At 38.1% G+C, this 15,646-nt stretch overlaps 1 protein-coding gene across 2 annotated transcripts; it reads left to right on the top strand.

Moving 5' to 3' along the window:
* Window positions 1-5,555: 5,555 nt before the first annotated feature.
* TMEM52B (transmembrane protein 52B) lies at window positions 5,556-14,193 on the top strand. Of its 2 annotated transcripts, none has more exons than XM_025995600.2 (6): window positions 5,556-5,608; window positions 6,024-6,172; window positions 8,346-8,389; window positions 10,362-10,400; window positions 11,117-11,283; window positions 12,632-14,193. In XM_025995600.2, exons 1-6 carry the CDS (start codon window positions 5,599-5,601, stop codon window positions 12,871-12,873), a joined length of 651 nt encoding a protein of 216 aa, XP_025851385.1. In that variant the 5' UTR covers window positions 5,556-5,598; the 3' UTR covers window positions 12,874-14,193. The 2 variants fall into 2 exon arrangements, with proteins under 2 accessions (XP_025851385.1, XP_025851386.1); XM_025995601.2 differs by having other exon boundaries at window positions 5,577-5,655.
* The last annotated feature ends 1,453 nt before the right edge of the window (window positions 14,194-15,646 follow it).

Below are 15,646 nucleotides of genomic sequence, written 5' to 3'. Positions count from 1 at the left end.
TCTATTAGAGATATTTTCTGAAGTATTTATGGGGAAATGATATGATATCTGAAATTTGCCTTCAAATACATCAGGAAAAATAAATAAATAAAAGAGGGGATACATAAAAGAACATTGAAGAAAAATATATAAATAAAATTTCTAGGAAACTATTAAGGAAGATCACTGATATTGACAACCTAATTAGGATTTCATTTCCCTCCTTCTTCTTGGATTATTTGTATTACCTTTTTCTTTGCAGAGTGTCTGAGACCAAATTGAAAATCGTTCATCTGTCATTTAAAGTTTTACTCTATGGGGCACCTGGGTAGCTCAGCTGGTTAAGCGTGGGACTCTTGATTTTGGTTCAGGTTATGATCTTAGGGTCATAATCTCAGGGTCGTGAGATGGAGCACTCTGCTGGGCTCTGCACGGAGTGTGTGGAACCTGCTTGAAGATTTTCTCTTTTCTTCTTCCCCTGCCCTTCCCCGCTCACTCACTCTCTCTCAATAAATAAATAAATAAATAAATAAATAAATAAATAAATAAGTTTTAAAAATAAAATAAAGTTTTACTGCATGATACAGTTCACACAAAAAAGCTAAGTCTGTAGCAAATATATCCTAGTCAGGGACACCTGTGTGGCTCAGTGGTTGAGCATCTGTCTTTGGGTCAGGGCATGATCCTGGAGTCCCAGGGTCGAGTCCTGCATTGGGCTCCTTGCATGGAGCCTGCTTCTCCTCCCTCTGCCTCTGGTTCTGCCTCTCTCTGTGTCTCTCATAAATAAATAAATAAAATCTTTAAGATATATATATATCTTATATATATAATACTCATGATATATACTCATATATATATATCTTCCTTATATATATATGTATATATGTGTATATATATATATATATATATATATATATATCTTCCTAATCAAATCAACTTGTAATATTGCTACTTACCTTTATCACTCAAGCCCCACCCCATCTCCCTTGACTGTGAGTGCCAGGAAGCAAGATTGCTTCCTGCATTCAGCCTGTTGAGTTCCACATAAATAGAATCTCAGGAAATGGGTTTTAATAATGAATTAATAAATACTGAAATTATGTCACAATGAAGAGGACACTTTATCATTCCTCATAGTAACTCAATTATTTTGTATGTCATCAATTTTCTAGTGGATTAAGATGTGTTACAGAAGTATACTTGTTGACCTGACACATTTTTCTTGTGAGCACATCACTTCCTAGTAACCTTTTATGGATTGTCCTAGGAAGAAGTGTCTTGGAAGAAAATATATGACTATACCTAAAACACCCAAAGACACATACACAGCACAAGAAAGAACTACATTCTTTAGAGAAGGCCTAAGAGTGAGCTAGATCTCTCAGACTTCAAATATTCACTTTCATACCCCACCCATGAAACCCAGGAGAGCATAATTATCTATTGTGCTTTTGGGTCCACATTCATAAGAAGCTCATTAAGCAGTCTAGGACCTGGTGCTGAACTCTACAAATCCTGTACTCCCTTCAAATATAATTTATTTTTTGTTCTTTAAAAAATCCTCTGTACTTAACTTCTACAGGTAGGATTGCCATTATCAGTACCCCCTATTTTATATATTCAAATAGTGAACTTTATTGATTTTAAATTCCATTAAAGTTATTTCATCTCTCCAAACAAATCACAAGCTCTTTGGGATTTTTTTTTTTTATGATAGACACACAGAGAGAGATAGAAAGAGAGAGAGAGAAAGAGAGAGAGAGGCAGAGACACAGGCAGAGGAATAAGCAGGCTCCCCATAGGGAGCCCAATGCAGGACTCGATCCCGGGACTCCAGGATCGTGTCCCAGGCCAAAGGCAAGGCGCCAAACCGCTAAACCACCCAGCGATCCCCACAAGCTCTTTAAAAGTAAGGATAGACTAATTCTTTCCTATCACCCTGGCTTGCCATATACATTGCAATATTCTGTAATATTCTGTAAACAGTGAGCAGTTAACACTTGAGATTCTTAACTATTAAGACATCATCAGAATAAGCTGTGTTTTAAAGATATAAAGAAATTTAGTTTTTTTTTAATTTTGAGAGGGTGAAGCTAAAGCTCAAAAAATATAAATGATTTATTAAACATCTCTTCTCTATCTGATGCCAGATAAAGAACTCAGCTCACTATTCTTCTTCTCCAACTAAAACTTCGTACTCATTAAACAATAACTCCTAAGATGGTTAGTTTTATGTGTCGACTTGTCTGGGACATGAGGTGCCCAGATATTTGACCGAATATTTTTCTGAGTCTCTGAGTATGTTTTTGGATGAGATTAACATTTGAATCAGTGAAATGATGATTTCCCTCCATAATGAGAGTGGGTCTCATTTAATCAGTTGAAGGCCTGAATAGAACCAAAACAGTTATCTTCCTCCAAATAAGAAAATATTCTCCAGCAGAGAGTCTGTGGGCCGGAACTTCATCATTGTTTCTCTTGGGTCTCAAGTTTACTGGTACACATTACAGATTTGGACTTGCCAGTCTCTATAATTGCATAAGTTAGTTCCTTATAATAAATCTTTCTCTATAAATATGCACATACTATTGGTTCTATTTTTTTCGGCAACCATGACTAATATAGCTCTCCATTCCTTCCTTCTCCCATTTACTGGAAACTATCATTCTATTTTCTATTTCTATGAATTTGACTACTCTATGTACCTCATATAAGTGAAACATACAATACTTGTCCTTTTATGTCTGGATAATTTCACTTAGCATACTGTCTTCAAGGTTTTTCCATGCTGTAGCATTATCTTTATTTTTAAGGCTAAAAAATATTCCATTGTATGTATATACCACATTTTGTTTATCTATTCATCCATCGATGGATATTTGTGTTTCTTCTGTGTTGAAAGATCCATAGGATAATTTCTACAATCCTGATGTAGCAAATGGCTGGGCAAACTTCACAGACTAAGTGGTTTTCATTATCCCTGCCTCCTAATGTTCATGCCCTTGTATAATCTTCTTCACTTGAGTTTAGGTTTTATCTGTGGTTTGTAATGTGGCAAAGGTAATGGAATGTATATGACCATGTATATGTGATTACATAAGGTTTACTGCTTATCTTGCTGAAGTTTCTTTCCCTCCTTTCTCCCTCTCTGGTCAGATTTAAAGAAGCAAACTTACATGAATCCTATAGCCACAGAGAAATTAATTCCTGCCTGAGACAGCTTGGAAGTACATCCTTCTCCAGTTGAGCCTTCTGATGAGAACAAAATCCAGTAGACATCTTGACTGCAGCCCATGAGATGATAAACAAAAGACCCAATTAAACTGTGTTCACACTTCCAATCCCCATGAGATAGAAAAAAATATATTAATGTGTTGTTTTACATTGTCACTCATATAATTTGTAGTAATGTGTCAGCTGTCATATAAAACTAATAATTCCATGATAAACTTAATCTTTATGTTTTGTTAAATTTCCTCAAATCTAATCCTGTCAATACCTCTGAGGTTGTCATTCAATACCTACTGCAATCTTGATTCATAAGATAGAGGCACTTTCTAGTGGAGTAGTTGCAAGATGGAACTGATCTCTTCTGCTTTATTATCTATTTTTGAAGCCATGAGTATGACCCAACTTATTGCTCAACTTTATAACTCATGCTTGATGAATCACAGTAAAGGTAGTCCTGACCTCTATTTCACTGAGGCAGAGAAAGGAAAGGAATTCATGCTTGGCCACCTGATGTATGCAAGGTCAAAAGGAGAATAATCAAAGGGGCCAGAAATAGGTAATTTTTTAGCTTCGCTTGTTACAGCTTTTGTATAACAATTTCGTGAGGCATAGGTGAAAGGCCTATGTACATGTACAGTCCATTGGTTCCACTCCAAGTCCTTAACAACCTGGGTATAAGCTAATAATTCACAAACTTAATGGAAGTACAACAAGATTGTGTAGGATTGCAATGAGGTCATTCCCCTCTACCTCAGCTACCTGCCCTTCCAGTAGTTACCCTCTTCAGTCATCCCACATGGATCTTCTTTCCTCTGTCATCATTCCTGACATAAAGGCTTCGATAGGGGCTGAACTCAGCATTAAAATTGCCACAATGCATAATTATTTCCATTAGGATAAACAAGAAGTTCTATTTCTTCAAGGAATAATCCAGTGAGGGGAAAAAAAATGGCCATAGTAATTTTAAGTAAGAAAAGTAGCAAGGAGGTCATTAACAGAATCTCATTTTGTTCAAACCTGTTGGGAAGCTGGAGGGCAAAACAATGATGGCAATCACATGCAGGAAAGGGCAATGGGGTAAAAATCATGTTAACTGGCAAACCTGTTCATGCAGGTTTGGCTGGTATGATTGGGAGAAGAGATGGCCAGAATAGCAAGGGGAAATACTCAAGAATTGGAATACCAGGAAAGCTAAAACATGGTCATGGTAATAATACACCATCAGATATTCTGATAACTGAGAAGACATTGGTTATTCAGCGTATTGAAGGTGAAGGTCATTGGCAAAACTGAATGGAAATCAAGAGGATCAACAAGATCCTAGTCAAATTTCCTCGTCCTATGAAATAACTTCCACCAGTTTTCTGCTGAAATTTGTGAAATACTCTTCATCCTGCCTATATCTTTTTCATATTAAAAAATAATGTAGTGCTCATTTAGTTTGGGAACTTAAAGATGCCCAATCGCCAGTATCATACTAGGTTTTTCTATCACTATTTGATTTCCTTAGCCAAGAGAAAAAAAAAAAAAGTTCTATTCTCCATGCTGATATCACATTTTAATGTTGTGTGAGGACTCTGAATCAATCCCACCCAACAGTTGCCCTCAACAATCACTCAGTAAAATTAGACTTTTAGGATTAGATATGATCTGAAAAGTGGTTTCATTCAATTCTTATGAGATAGATATTGCTGCATAAACTGATGTCTAATTTTCCTATGACATATTTTGTATTTTAAATAATTTTGGAAATACTTTGTATTAAGTAAAAAATTACTGACTTAAGTATAAATCATTTATATAGCATTCATTTGTTCCTGTAGAGACATTCCTTTATAAATATTCTCTTTCCATGTGTGCTTATTTTTACTCTGACCTTAGATTTTACTTACGGGGGGTAGGGGACATCTGGGTGGCTCAGTGGTTGAGCATCTCAACCAGGTTGTGATCCTGGGGTCCTGGGATTGAGTCCTGTGTTGGGCTCCCAGCAGGGAGCTTGCTTCTCCCTCTGCCAATGTCTCTGTCTCTCTCTGTCTCTCATGAATAAATAAATAAAATCTTTAAAAAAGAGAGAGCGAGAAAAAGAGAGAGGGAAACCTAGAGACCTGTAGATCTTGGAACCCAGTTTATTTTTTATTTTTTTGGAGCCCAGTTAAAAAAAATATGTGTGTCTGACTTATCTGTTTCAATGAGAACTGAAGTCAGGGTGGAGGGGACCTACTTTCCTCAAAGATGAGAGCACTTTCCAGGCCATTTATCAACCTTTTAGTCCTACAGCAATGGTTATGAGTAAATGACCCAGAACCAGGAGAGTTGATTATCAACACAGTGAAAGGGAGGGTTTCAAAAAGCAAGAGAGGAGGGCTAATCACATGGAGAGGGAAGTGAATGGAGATTGGTAGTTATTCAACGGTCCCCCTGAAGTGCTGCAGTGAAGGACCATGAGTATTATTCCTTTTTGATGGAGAAAGAGAAGTTGTTCCATCACTCACAATACGCCTTTGAATCTCCTCAAATCAAGTTTCTCGCCACTGCCTAGAAAAATAGCTAATTCTGAGGACTGCTGTGTCCTCCCTGAATGTTTGGGGGCAGTGGGAGAAAGTTAAAGACTTATAGAAAGGCTTGCTAGGAGAAAGGAAGGAAAGAAGGCAGAGGAAGTGAATGTGGAGACCATAAAAACAGAATAGAAATAGAGAAAGAAGCCAGGATGAAAAGGGAGAGAAAAACTACAGAAAATAAATGCCCAAAGGAGTAAGAGGAGGGGGAGAGGGAGAGCAAAATATTTATTGCTGAGAAAAGTTTGTTTCCTTAAGTCCCTCCAGGTCAAGGAGCCAGACCTAGCTCTGTAGAGCATGGAAAGGAGGCAACCAACACTGTGTACCTGATCCTGGAGAAGCAGTTCAGCTCCATGGGGATGCGAGGCCAGGCCGTGACAGCCTCTGCTCTGGTGTATTGTATTCAGGTGAGTTGGGAAAATTCAGAAACAAAACTTTTGTTTGTTCATTTCACAGATAAATGAACTCTCAGAAGAACCATGGGGGGAATGAATGAGGAGAAAGATATATATTGAATCAAAGAGGTAGTGGGGAAAAGAATAACAAGAATGTTTCCTTAATGTTATGGGGTTACACAATCCATGTGTGGCTGGTGGCATCAGTGAAATGGGGGGGGGCAGAAATTGGGGTAATCATAGATAAATGCAGAATAGCTATGTTAATTAACAAGTGCCGCTTATCTGTATTTCTCTTTTAGCATCTTATCACCCATCCCTCAAAATCCCAAATAAATAATCAAAACAAATTACATAATTCCCCTAAATGGAGTTTCCAGATAAGCGCCAATACAATTCTAGTAGTTTAGGTGCCCTCCAGATCAGAAATAAACTAAAAGAGGCAAAACTCTAAAAATACCTCAGACCTCTTGTTTCTTTCCACCAAAAATCAGAAGCCCCTGAGTAACTCAGCTAACGAGCTGAAAAAAGGGTCGTTAGACTGATGATTCTGGACAATTGTCAAGCAGAAGTTTATATAGTTATGAACTCTAGTAGAGAGAAAAAGCAATGGTGTCTGGGTGGCTCTGTTGGTTAAGAGTCCAACTCTTTATTTCAGCTTAGGTCTTGATCTCAGGGTTGTGAGTACAAGCCCCACACTGGGCTCCACACTGGGTGTGGAGCGTACTTTAAAAGAAAAAAAAAAGAGAGAGAAAGAAAGCAAATGACTCAACTGGCTAGTATCAGCTCCTGTTCATCTCCCAGCAGCAAATGGACTGCCTGTTTTGCATTCTATATCCCATTCTATATCCCATTAAATCAATGTCTGTAAATTCATTTCTTCTTCTTGTATTTTCCTTTTGCTTCGTCTTCTTTTCCTTGCCTTTCCCTTTCCTTCTTTTTCCTTACTTTGCTTTTCTTTTTGGCAATAGTCCCCAAAAGAAGTATTTTATCTATTATCTATTTAGCACTTTAAGCTTTTCTTACCTTTCAGTCAGAAAAGAGAAACAAAGAACCAGGGCTGGATTGAGGAAATAACACATTTTGTCATCTTTAGTGACCTACCATTTTAAATTAAAAAAAAAAATAGTCTCTCAAATGTTGTCTATAGAGGACAGCTCTAGAGCTTTTACAAATTCTTTTCACCTGATGTGCCATGAGTTTGTGTGTTCTCTCTTCTTCCCATAAACTCTCAATGAGTATAAATCCCTGTCCCAGGTGGGAGACCTTTGTGGATGTTGTTGATTTCCAGAGAATATTAAGTCATTCAAGTTACTGAAAGAGAGATGCAGTTTCTAAACAGAAGTTTCTCCATTTGAGGGAGAACATCAACTGAAATAAAAAGAAAAGAAGGAGTAAAGGTTTTTAATATTAGTAGCAGAAGAGATTTGATAGCAATATCAAGGAGTTGTTCAGGCAGATTTAGCCCGTTTTCTATTATTTCATTTCACATATATTTGTTAGAGTTTGATCTGAATTCTGGCTAAAAAGATAGGAGCATATAGTTAATCATGTTAACCTAAACCCCTTTGCCTCTGTCACTTAACCTTTCAAAATAAGGTTAAATATACCTGCCTACATAATTAGTGTGATGAAATGTTATGACATATTGAAAATTCTTAGTAGCCTGACTAGCATATAGTAGCTATTCAATAAATAAAAATTTTCCCCTCCTTTTCCTCCCTTTTTATAGGGTGTATTATTGGATATGCTCAGGGAATAAAAAAGGGGAGCGGAGTAGAATCCAATTTGTAACTGGGAAAGAATCAAGAAGGCAATAACAATATCCTGAGGGACAGATCAGGAAATTTCTAGGACAAATTGATTTAAATGCCACCTCTGCCTCTCATTCACAAAAAAAAAATAAATAAATAAATAAATTAAAAAAAATTAAAAAAACAAACAAAATCCTTCCCACAGATTAGATATTTGCTCTCTTAGTTTCTCCTCCTTTAAATATAATAATCAACAGGCATGGGAACAATGAAAACAAACAGTCCTAAACATGGCTGACCCTATGACCTTGTCCTCATATTTTCCCGGATCTCACCAAGTAATCTAACAGCAGAGTCATGAGGAGCGGTTGAGGCTGCTGAGCAGAGCAGATGAGATATTTCCCTGTCTGAGACTATTTCCCTTCCTACAGCTTCCTCAGGCAAGATGTGAGGAGAACTGCATGAATCCTGAACAGTAAGTATCTGAGACCAAACTAGGAGGAAGGAAAAACACACAAAAAAATTAGTGCACAGGGTCAAGAGGTGATTAGATATCTGTGACTTCCCTTTATTTTTACTTAAGTGGGCATCAACCTACTTATTTCACAGATGAGTTATGCAAAAATAAAGACATGTCCTCGTGTCATCCTAAGTACTTAAAATAACATCACTGACAGCATTTTTTCCAAAGTGAGTCTTCTTATTAAAACAGTGGGATTGATCTCAATTTGTATAGTCACAGAGATCTGCAAAAGGCTTTCTTTCCCATGCTTCTCAGTGACTCATCAGACAGACTGGATTTAAAAATCTCATTGGGAGCAGATATATTTGGATAATTCCAAAGTAGCATCACCACCTGAAATATGACAAGTATATTCCATATTTTAGGGCATGGCAATATTTATTGCAGACTTCATTCAGCTATCACTTTGAGGTCATTACCACTTAATTCAAACCTATCACAATTAGGTCTCACACAGACACCAAAGACATAAAAGGAGAAGAGATTCATTCCACTTGGAGGTAAATTATTGAAACACAGGGCCAATTGGAACAAAACACTTGCTCAGCCTGAAGGAAAACACATATTTAGCCATGGGGAAGGGTTTCTCAATAGCCAAGTCTGTTAAACCCACGGGAAATGGTGGTGGCCTCCCTTGCTTGTCACAGTGTTTGAGGTTTGAGACACCCACCACTCAGGGAAGAGTCTCTTTTAACAGTATCCGAATCATAACATTGTAGAACTTAAAGAGATTTTAAATAAGTGGGGAATGTGAGAAAACCTACAGGAGACATTGGTCTATTGAAAAAGCAAACCGTATGTTCTACAACTATGCAACCAAAGAGAATGTAGAAGTGAATTTCAATGGGTTTCAATAGCTCGATATATCAGAAAGTATGATTAAATTTGCTCATCTTCAAAAATAAATATTTTCTTCCTCTCCCCTCCTGGCTTCTGAGCTTACACCACACTCCTTCTTCCATGCAACCTATATTTTTGAAAATTTATAATTGCCATAGTTAATCCAGTTAATTTAATTAACTTTCAACTTGGTGAAGTTGATTTCTACATTTTTCCTCCTTGTTTGGCTTCAGTTGCTTATCAGTTTTGATTTTGGAAGTGAAAGTTTAGGGTATTTATTTATGGTGAGAATTTTATGGCTTAATGGTGGCCCTTTTTGCAACAAGTTGCAAAACATAAATTACAGACTTCATTGTATTGCTTTCATGCTTATAACTGAAATTTTCTTTATGTTTAAATTTATTGACCTCAAATATGTATACAAACCTTAATTTTTATATGCATTTTAAAATGTCATACATTTACATTCTTTCTTGGTAATTATCATAACTGTTTACAGTGGTCATGGTAATATTTTCTATTAACACTTTTTTTCATAATAAATTTATTTTTTATTGGTGTTCAATTTGCCAACATACAGAATAACACCCAGTGCTCATCTTGTCAAGTGCCCCCCTCAGTGTCCGTCACCCATCCACCCCCACCCCCTACCCTCCTCCCCTTCCAGCACCCCTAGTTCATTTCCCAGAGTTAGGAGTCTTCACGTTCTGTCTCCCTTTCTGATATTTCCCACCAATTTCTTCTCCCTTCCCTTCCATTCACTTTCACTATTAACACTCTTTTCATAAACACTACTGTGGTCTGTTCTGTGATTCACAAATTATTTACACAGCGCCACCTGTAGTATAAAACACTTTAAGGCATCTCATTTCACAATAGATTCTGCTGGTTATATTGAAGTCAGTATAACTTGTTGTATGCTAATGAACTGGAATCAAAATGCAAACATAAAAAATATGTAAGTTGTGATGCTTTTATTATAACAAGGTAGCAAATTATATTGTAACTCATATTCCTGATTCTGCAACTACAACAGGCACTGGCTGTATTTTCATTGCAAAAAACCTTTATTCTTTCTCCATAGTTGCCTGACCACAGATTGGGTACATCTCTGGTATATATGGTAAGTTCCAGCTATCATACCCAGAAAGATATTTCAAAGGAAATTTATATTTCTCGGGGGCATTTATTTATATTATTTTAGTTTTTAACTATTTTGACAGCAGGAAAAAAAAATGTATGAGACCGCCATCCTACTTACCTCAGCATCTCCTGGCGTAAAGTTTATTTACCTCATCATCAATAACTATGTGACAATATGCAAGGGTTTCCTACTTCCATACCATCTCCTCAATTATTTTGTATTTTTTTCAGGGTCAGTTCGAGAACTTTGTACAGAGAGGAGAATATAAAGTAGAAAGCACACTCTCCAAACCACTTTAGCTCTGATGAACTGAATTGATGAACTGATTTAGTCTTGCTGACAAAATAAGTATAAATGTGAAGTGAGGGACGCCTGGGTGGCTCAGTCATTAAGCGCCTACCTTCGTCTCAGGTCTTGATCCCAGAGTCCCGAGGATCGAGTCCCACATCAGGCTCCCTGCGAGGAGCCTGCTTCTCCCTCTGCCTATGTCTCTGCCACTCTCTCAATCTGTGTCTCTCATGAACAAATAAATACATCTTTTAAAAAATGTGAAGTGAAAATGTTTAAATTAAAATCTTATGAACATTCTATAAAATATTCACACAAAGTCAAAAGGCAGACACTGAAGACCACTTATTGCCAGGGTTGAGAAAAAAACCAAAGCACAGAGCTCTTACTGGTGGGTGGTCTTGCAGGTTGCTGGTGGTAATTGGTGCACTGCTGCTCCTGTGTGGCCTGACTTCTGTCTGCTTCCGCTGCTGTCTGAGTCGCCAGCAAAATGGGGAAGATCAAGGCCGGCCTCCCTATGAAGTGACTGTCATTGCTTTTGATCATGACAGCACTCTCCAGAGCACTATCAGTTGTGAGTACTCTGACATTATAACCTGAGACGGGGTTAAAGATGATCAGGGGGTGCCTAGGTGGCTCAGAGGTTGAGCATCTGCCTTTGGCTCAAGGGTGATCCCAGGGTCCTGGTATCCAGTCCCACATCAGGCTCCCGGTAGGCAGCCTACTTCTCCTTTTGCCTGTGTCTCTGCCTCTCTCTTTGCGTCTGTCATGAATAAGTAAATAAAATCTTTTCTTTAAAATAAAATCTTTTAAAAAAATAAGACAAATAAAAGAATCATTAGGATGATGAAATAATGTAGAAATATGGATTGAATAGTATCAAAGATTCTAGAACTCAGGGTTTTAATTTCCAGAAGCCTGATGGTGTCGTGACCTGGGCTCTCACGGTTACTGTATTCTCAAAGATTGACTTGACTAATGATAGGGTGAAGAAAGAAGTAGAATATTGGAGAAAATATTAGAAATATTTTATAGGAAGAATTACCCAGTTTATGAGTTATTTTGATAAAACTATTTTAAGCTCTGAATATATCTCTTTTGAAACATGTCTTGGATTTTGTAAGAACCTCTATTTTTTATTACCTATACATTATTTTATATCTTTGGAGAAATTAGTCATGTGTACTTTCAATTCTTTGTTCTACTTGTACCTATTGATAGTTAAATGTTAGCCTAACACCCCTTCGATGATTAGAAAATACTTTCATGTGCTCTCTTCTCTTCTTTATATTATATTCTTTCCTGAAATGAGAGGAGAAAAACTATTCTGAAACAGTAGGTGGCACAATATTGTGATGTTTCTTTTGAAAAGAGAAGACATTGGGATGCCTAGGTGGCTCAGTGGTTGAGCGTCTGCCTTTGCCTCAGATTGTGATCCTGAGGTCCTTGGATCAAGTCCTGCATCAGGCTGCCTCTCTGCTTCTCCCTCTGCTTTTATCTCTGCCTCTCCCTTTGTATCTCTCATGAGTAAATAAATAAAATCTTTAAAAGAGAGAGAAGACATTGCTGTTCACTTTTCGTGCTTCACTTACTGTCCTTTGAGGGAAGACAGCAATAAATATTTCTAAGGAGTCTGCATTATCAGCAGGTTGGCATAAAGGGTCCTAAGTCCATAAAAGGGAAGGACAGGGTTGTGTGACATGGGGACACAATTAGATTAGCTGAGGACCCCAGAGAATACAGGATCTTCCAGCAGAGTGAAGTTGGTTTCTAAACAATCTTCACAGGATTTTCATAACATTTGTGGCCAAGAATGACAATGATCAAGACACTTGCTAAAAATGAAGGGAAGGGAAGTGTGTTGTAAGCCCCTCATTTCTGAGGATGTCACGTTTACTTTGGCTCTTTTCTTTCCCCACCAGCCCTGCAGTCAATCTTTGGCCCTGCAGCTCGAAGAATCCTGGCTGTGGCTCACTCTCACAGCCCCCTGGGCCAGTTGCCCTCCTCTTTGGACACCCTCCCAGGGTATGAAGAAGCTCTTCACATGAGTCGCTTCACTGTTGCAAGGTGTGGACAGAAAGCTCCTGATCTACCCCCAGTGCCAGAAGAGAAGCAGCCACCGCCAGTGGATGAGTCTCCTAGAGCAGGAGGCTCTTCGAACTGATGGGAACTCTGGTTTTATAAATGGGGTGGGGGTATCCCCGGAGTTGCTACAGGTAGACAAACAAAACTTTTTTTTTTTTCTTTCTAATTTTTGGAAGGTTTGGGATGACAACTAAACAGTAGTCAGTGGAAAGGATGAGTTCCAATTCTTCCTTTCCAGCCACATGTATTTTCTAAGATGGAATTGCTCTAATTGGGATCTCTAATTCTTTATCCAATGACCAAAATTTGCAATTATTCTTAGCAAATGCTTATTACTACTAAACCCAGAAAGCATCAAAAGTATCTTGAACTCCTCTAGCTATTGAGTTTCTTTACCCATAGAATACTGCAAGTGGTTTTTCTTTCTGCCAGCTATAATACAAGAATAAATAGTAATACACTTGTGGAGAAAAACAAAGAGTATAGGCACAGCCACAGACATTAATGCACCAAAATCATGAATTCTTCTTCTGGAGAGAATGTTCACTTTTATACTGAATGACAATGATGCTCTTGGACACCATGTAATACCTAAGTGAGCATCCAGGATGCAAGAGTAAGATTGTAGTTATGGGCTAAGAGCACACGGTATAGTACTGAGGTGTCAGATACCAAGGTCTTTCCTTCACTCTGGCCCTATCCATGCATAGAGTGCAGTAACAGTTTCTATTGATTTTTCAGTTGTTCTGCCTTCCAAACACATGTGCACGGCACACACACATGCACGCGTGCACGCATACACATACATATGCAGTATTTTCTAGGTCTCAAAGAATAGCACTGTTTTGCTTCTTTTGTCTTTCTAGCTTTGGCCACTTAAAGTAAAGCCAGGTTCTAGTGGGGCGGCCTTCACTGCCACCTAGTGGAGCGATGGTAGAAAATGTATTCTGTTTGAACCTGTCTGCACCCCTCTTCTGTTCCTGGAGCAAGCAACTGAACTCAGTTCTTGAGCGATCCTTCCAGTCACACCATTCTGCCCTGTAGTACTAAGCTGTCCACCTGACATACCGCTGGACAATTAGGAAGTGAAGTGTGTCGGGGAAAAAATGACTTGCCAGTGTCCTTAGATAAATCATTGAAAATCTTTAAAGCAATTTTCCCACTTGTAAAATAGGGTGTAACAACACCTCCAAGGATTGTTGTGAGGATCAAATAAAGTAAATATACATGACAAGATTTGTAAAGTATTTTGCACACGTATTTGATACTCTTACTATTGATATCTAATTTTCACCTTAGTAGAATCTAAGATTCTACTGAGAATTGTGTTCTCACTTGTCCTTTTGCCAATCACCCAGTCACTTCATTTCATCAATAAATATTTGTTGATTGAGGTTAACAACTGAAAATATGTGATTCTTTTTAAAATGATCTGTGTTTGGGGCACCTGGGTGGCTCAGGGGTTGAGCATCTGCCTTTGGCTCAGGTCATGATCCGGGGGTCCTGGGATGGAGTCCTGCATCAGGCTTTCTACAGGGAACCTGCTTCTCCCTCTACCTGTGTCTCTGTCTTTCTCTGTGTGTCTCTCATGAAAAAATAAATAAAATTAAAAATAAATAAAATGGTCTATGTAGAGGTAAGGAATATTTTAGAAAACTCGTTTATTCAGCAGTTAGCTTCAGCACTTATAGAAACATATACCCAGGTAATGGCTGATTAGTATAGCACCTCATTAAATACATTCTTGGAATGCTCACTCAGCCCAAGGCGGAAAATGTTCTAATCGAGTATAACCTGCTGGTAATCTGAATTTATCCTGTGTCATTTATCAAATTGCCTCTGGAAATTGTTAAAATGTATGAATCGTTAATAGACCCTGTGGTGGCCTTGTTTTGCAACTGCCAAATGAAGCACTTTATTATCACACATTCCATAAAATATTCTAGGCTCATTCATCCTTCAAGGTACCACAGTCTTGAGGAAGTTAAAACATCACCCTGTAGAAAAAAAGAGCTTGCAAAAAAAAAAAAAAAAAATCCTCCTATAAGTATCTTATTCTAAAGAGATCTTTCAACCCCACTTCTCCCTTCTGCCTCCCTGCCCTCTTCAGATACAGGGAATCTTGCATTCCTGTACCCACCCCCTCCCCATTTTGTCAGAATATTAGCACTCATTTGGCTTCATCTCTTTCTCTACTCAATCTAAGACGTCTGTTAATCAATGCAATCACTTTCACAACTGTTCTTGATTTTCTTAAAATGCCTTTTTACTTTCCACATACCTGTCCTTAAAACTTTAAACATTGGTTCAGTGAAGCTAATTGATTTCTCCCCAAAGCCTACACTGCTGAGTGGTGTTGCAGAAAACTCTCAATTCTAGTAAGAGGGATCATGACTAGCTCATGGTCTCCAACACCATCTGAACCATTTGCCATTTTTTCTAGAGTTTCTTTCATAAGTCTCCCACTCCTTTTAGTAGTTATTCAGATTTCACTGGCTCCTGAGGCACAGGGTGGCTCAGTCCATTAAGTGATCAACTCTTGATTTTGGCTCAGATTATGATCTCAGGGTGGTGAGATCCAGCCCTGCCTTGGGCTCTGGGCTCTGGGCTCTGGGCTCCATGCAGAGTCTTCTTATCCTTCTCACTCCCTCTGCTTACATTCTCTCTCTCTCTCTCTCTCTCTCCCTCATAAATAGGTAAATAGAATCTTAAAATTTTTTTTCAGTAGTTCCCTTCAAATCCTACACCCCCTCAATCCACATATTAATTCTAGGAAGGCGACCTATCCTCATTCAGAGAGGAAATCAAGCCTTCAGGAAACTTCATAGCCCAAAGCTATATGCCTCTGCAGA

Source organism: Vulpes vulpes, chromosome 8, assembly GCF_048418805.1.
Source record: "Vulpes vulpes isolate BD-2025 chromosome 8, VulVul3, whole genome shotgun sequence".
In the NCBI taxonomy this organism is placed as follows: Eukaryota; Metazoa; Chordata; class Mammalia; order Carnivora; family Canidae; genus Vulpes; species Vulpes vulpes.
The sequence above is the reverse complement of the archived record's forward strand: the minus strand, read 5'-3'. Positions and strand labels throughout refer to the sequence as shown.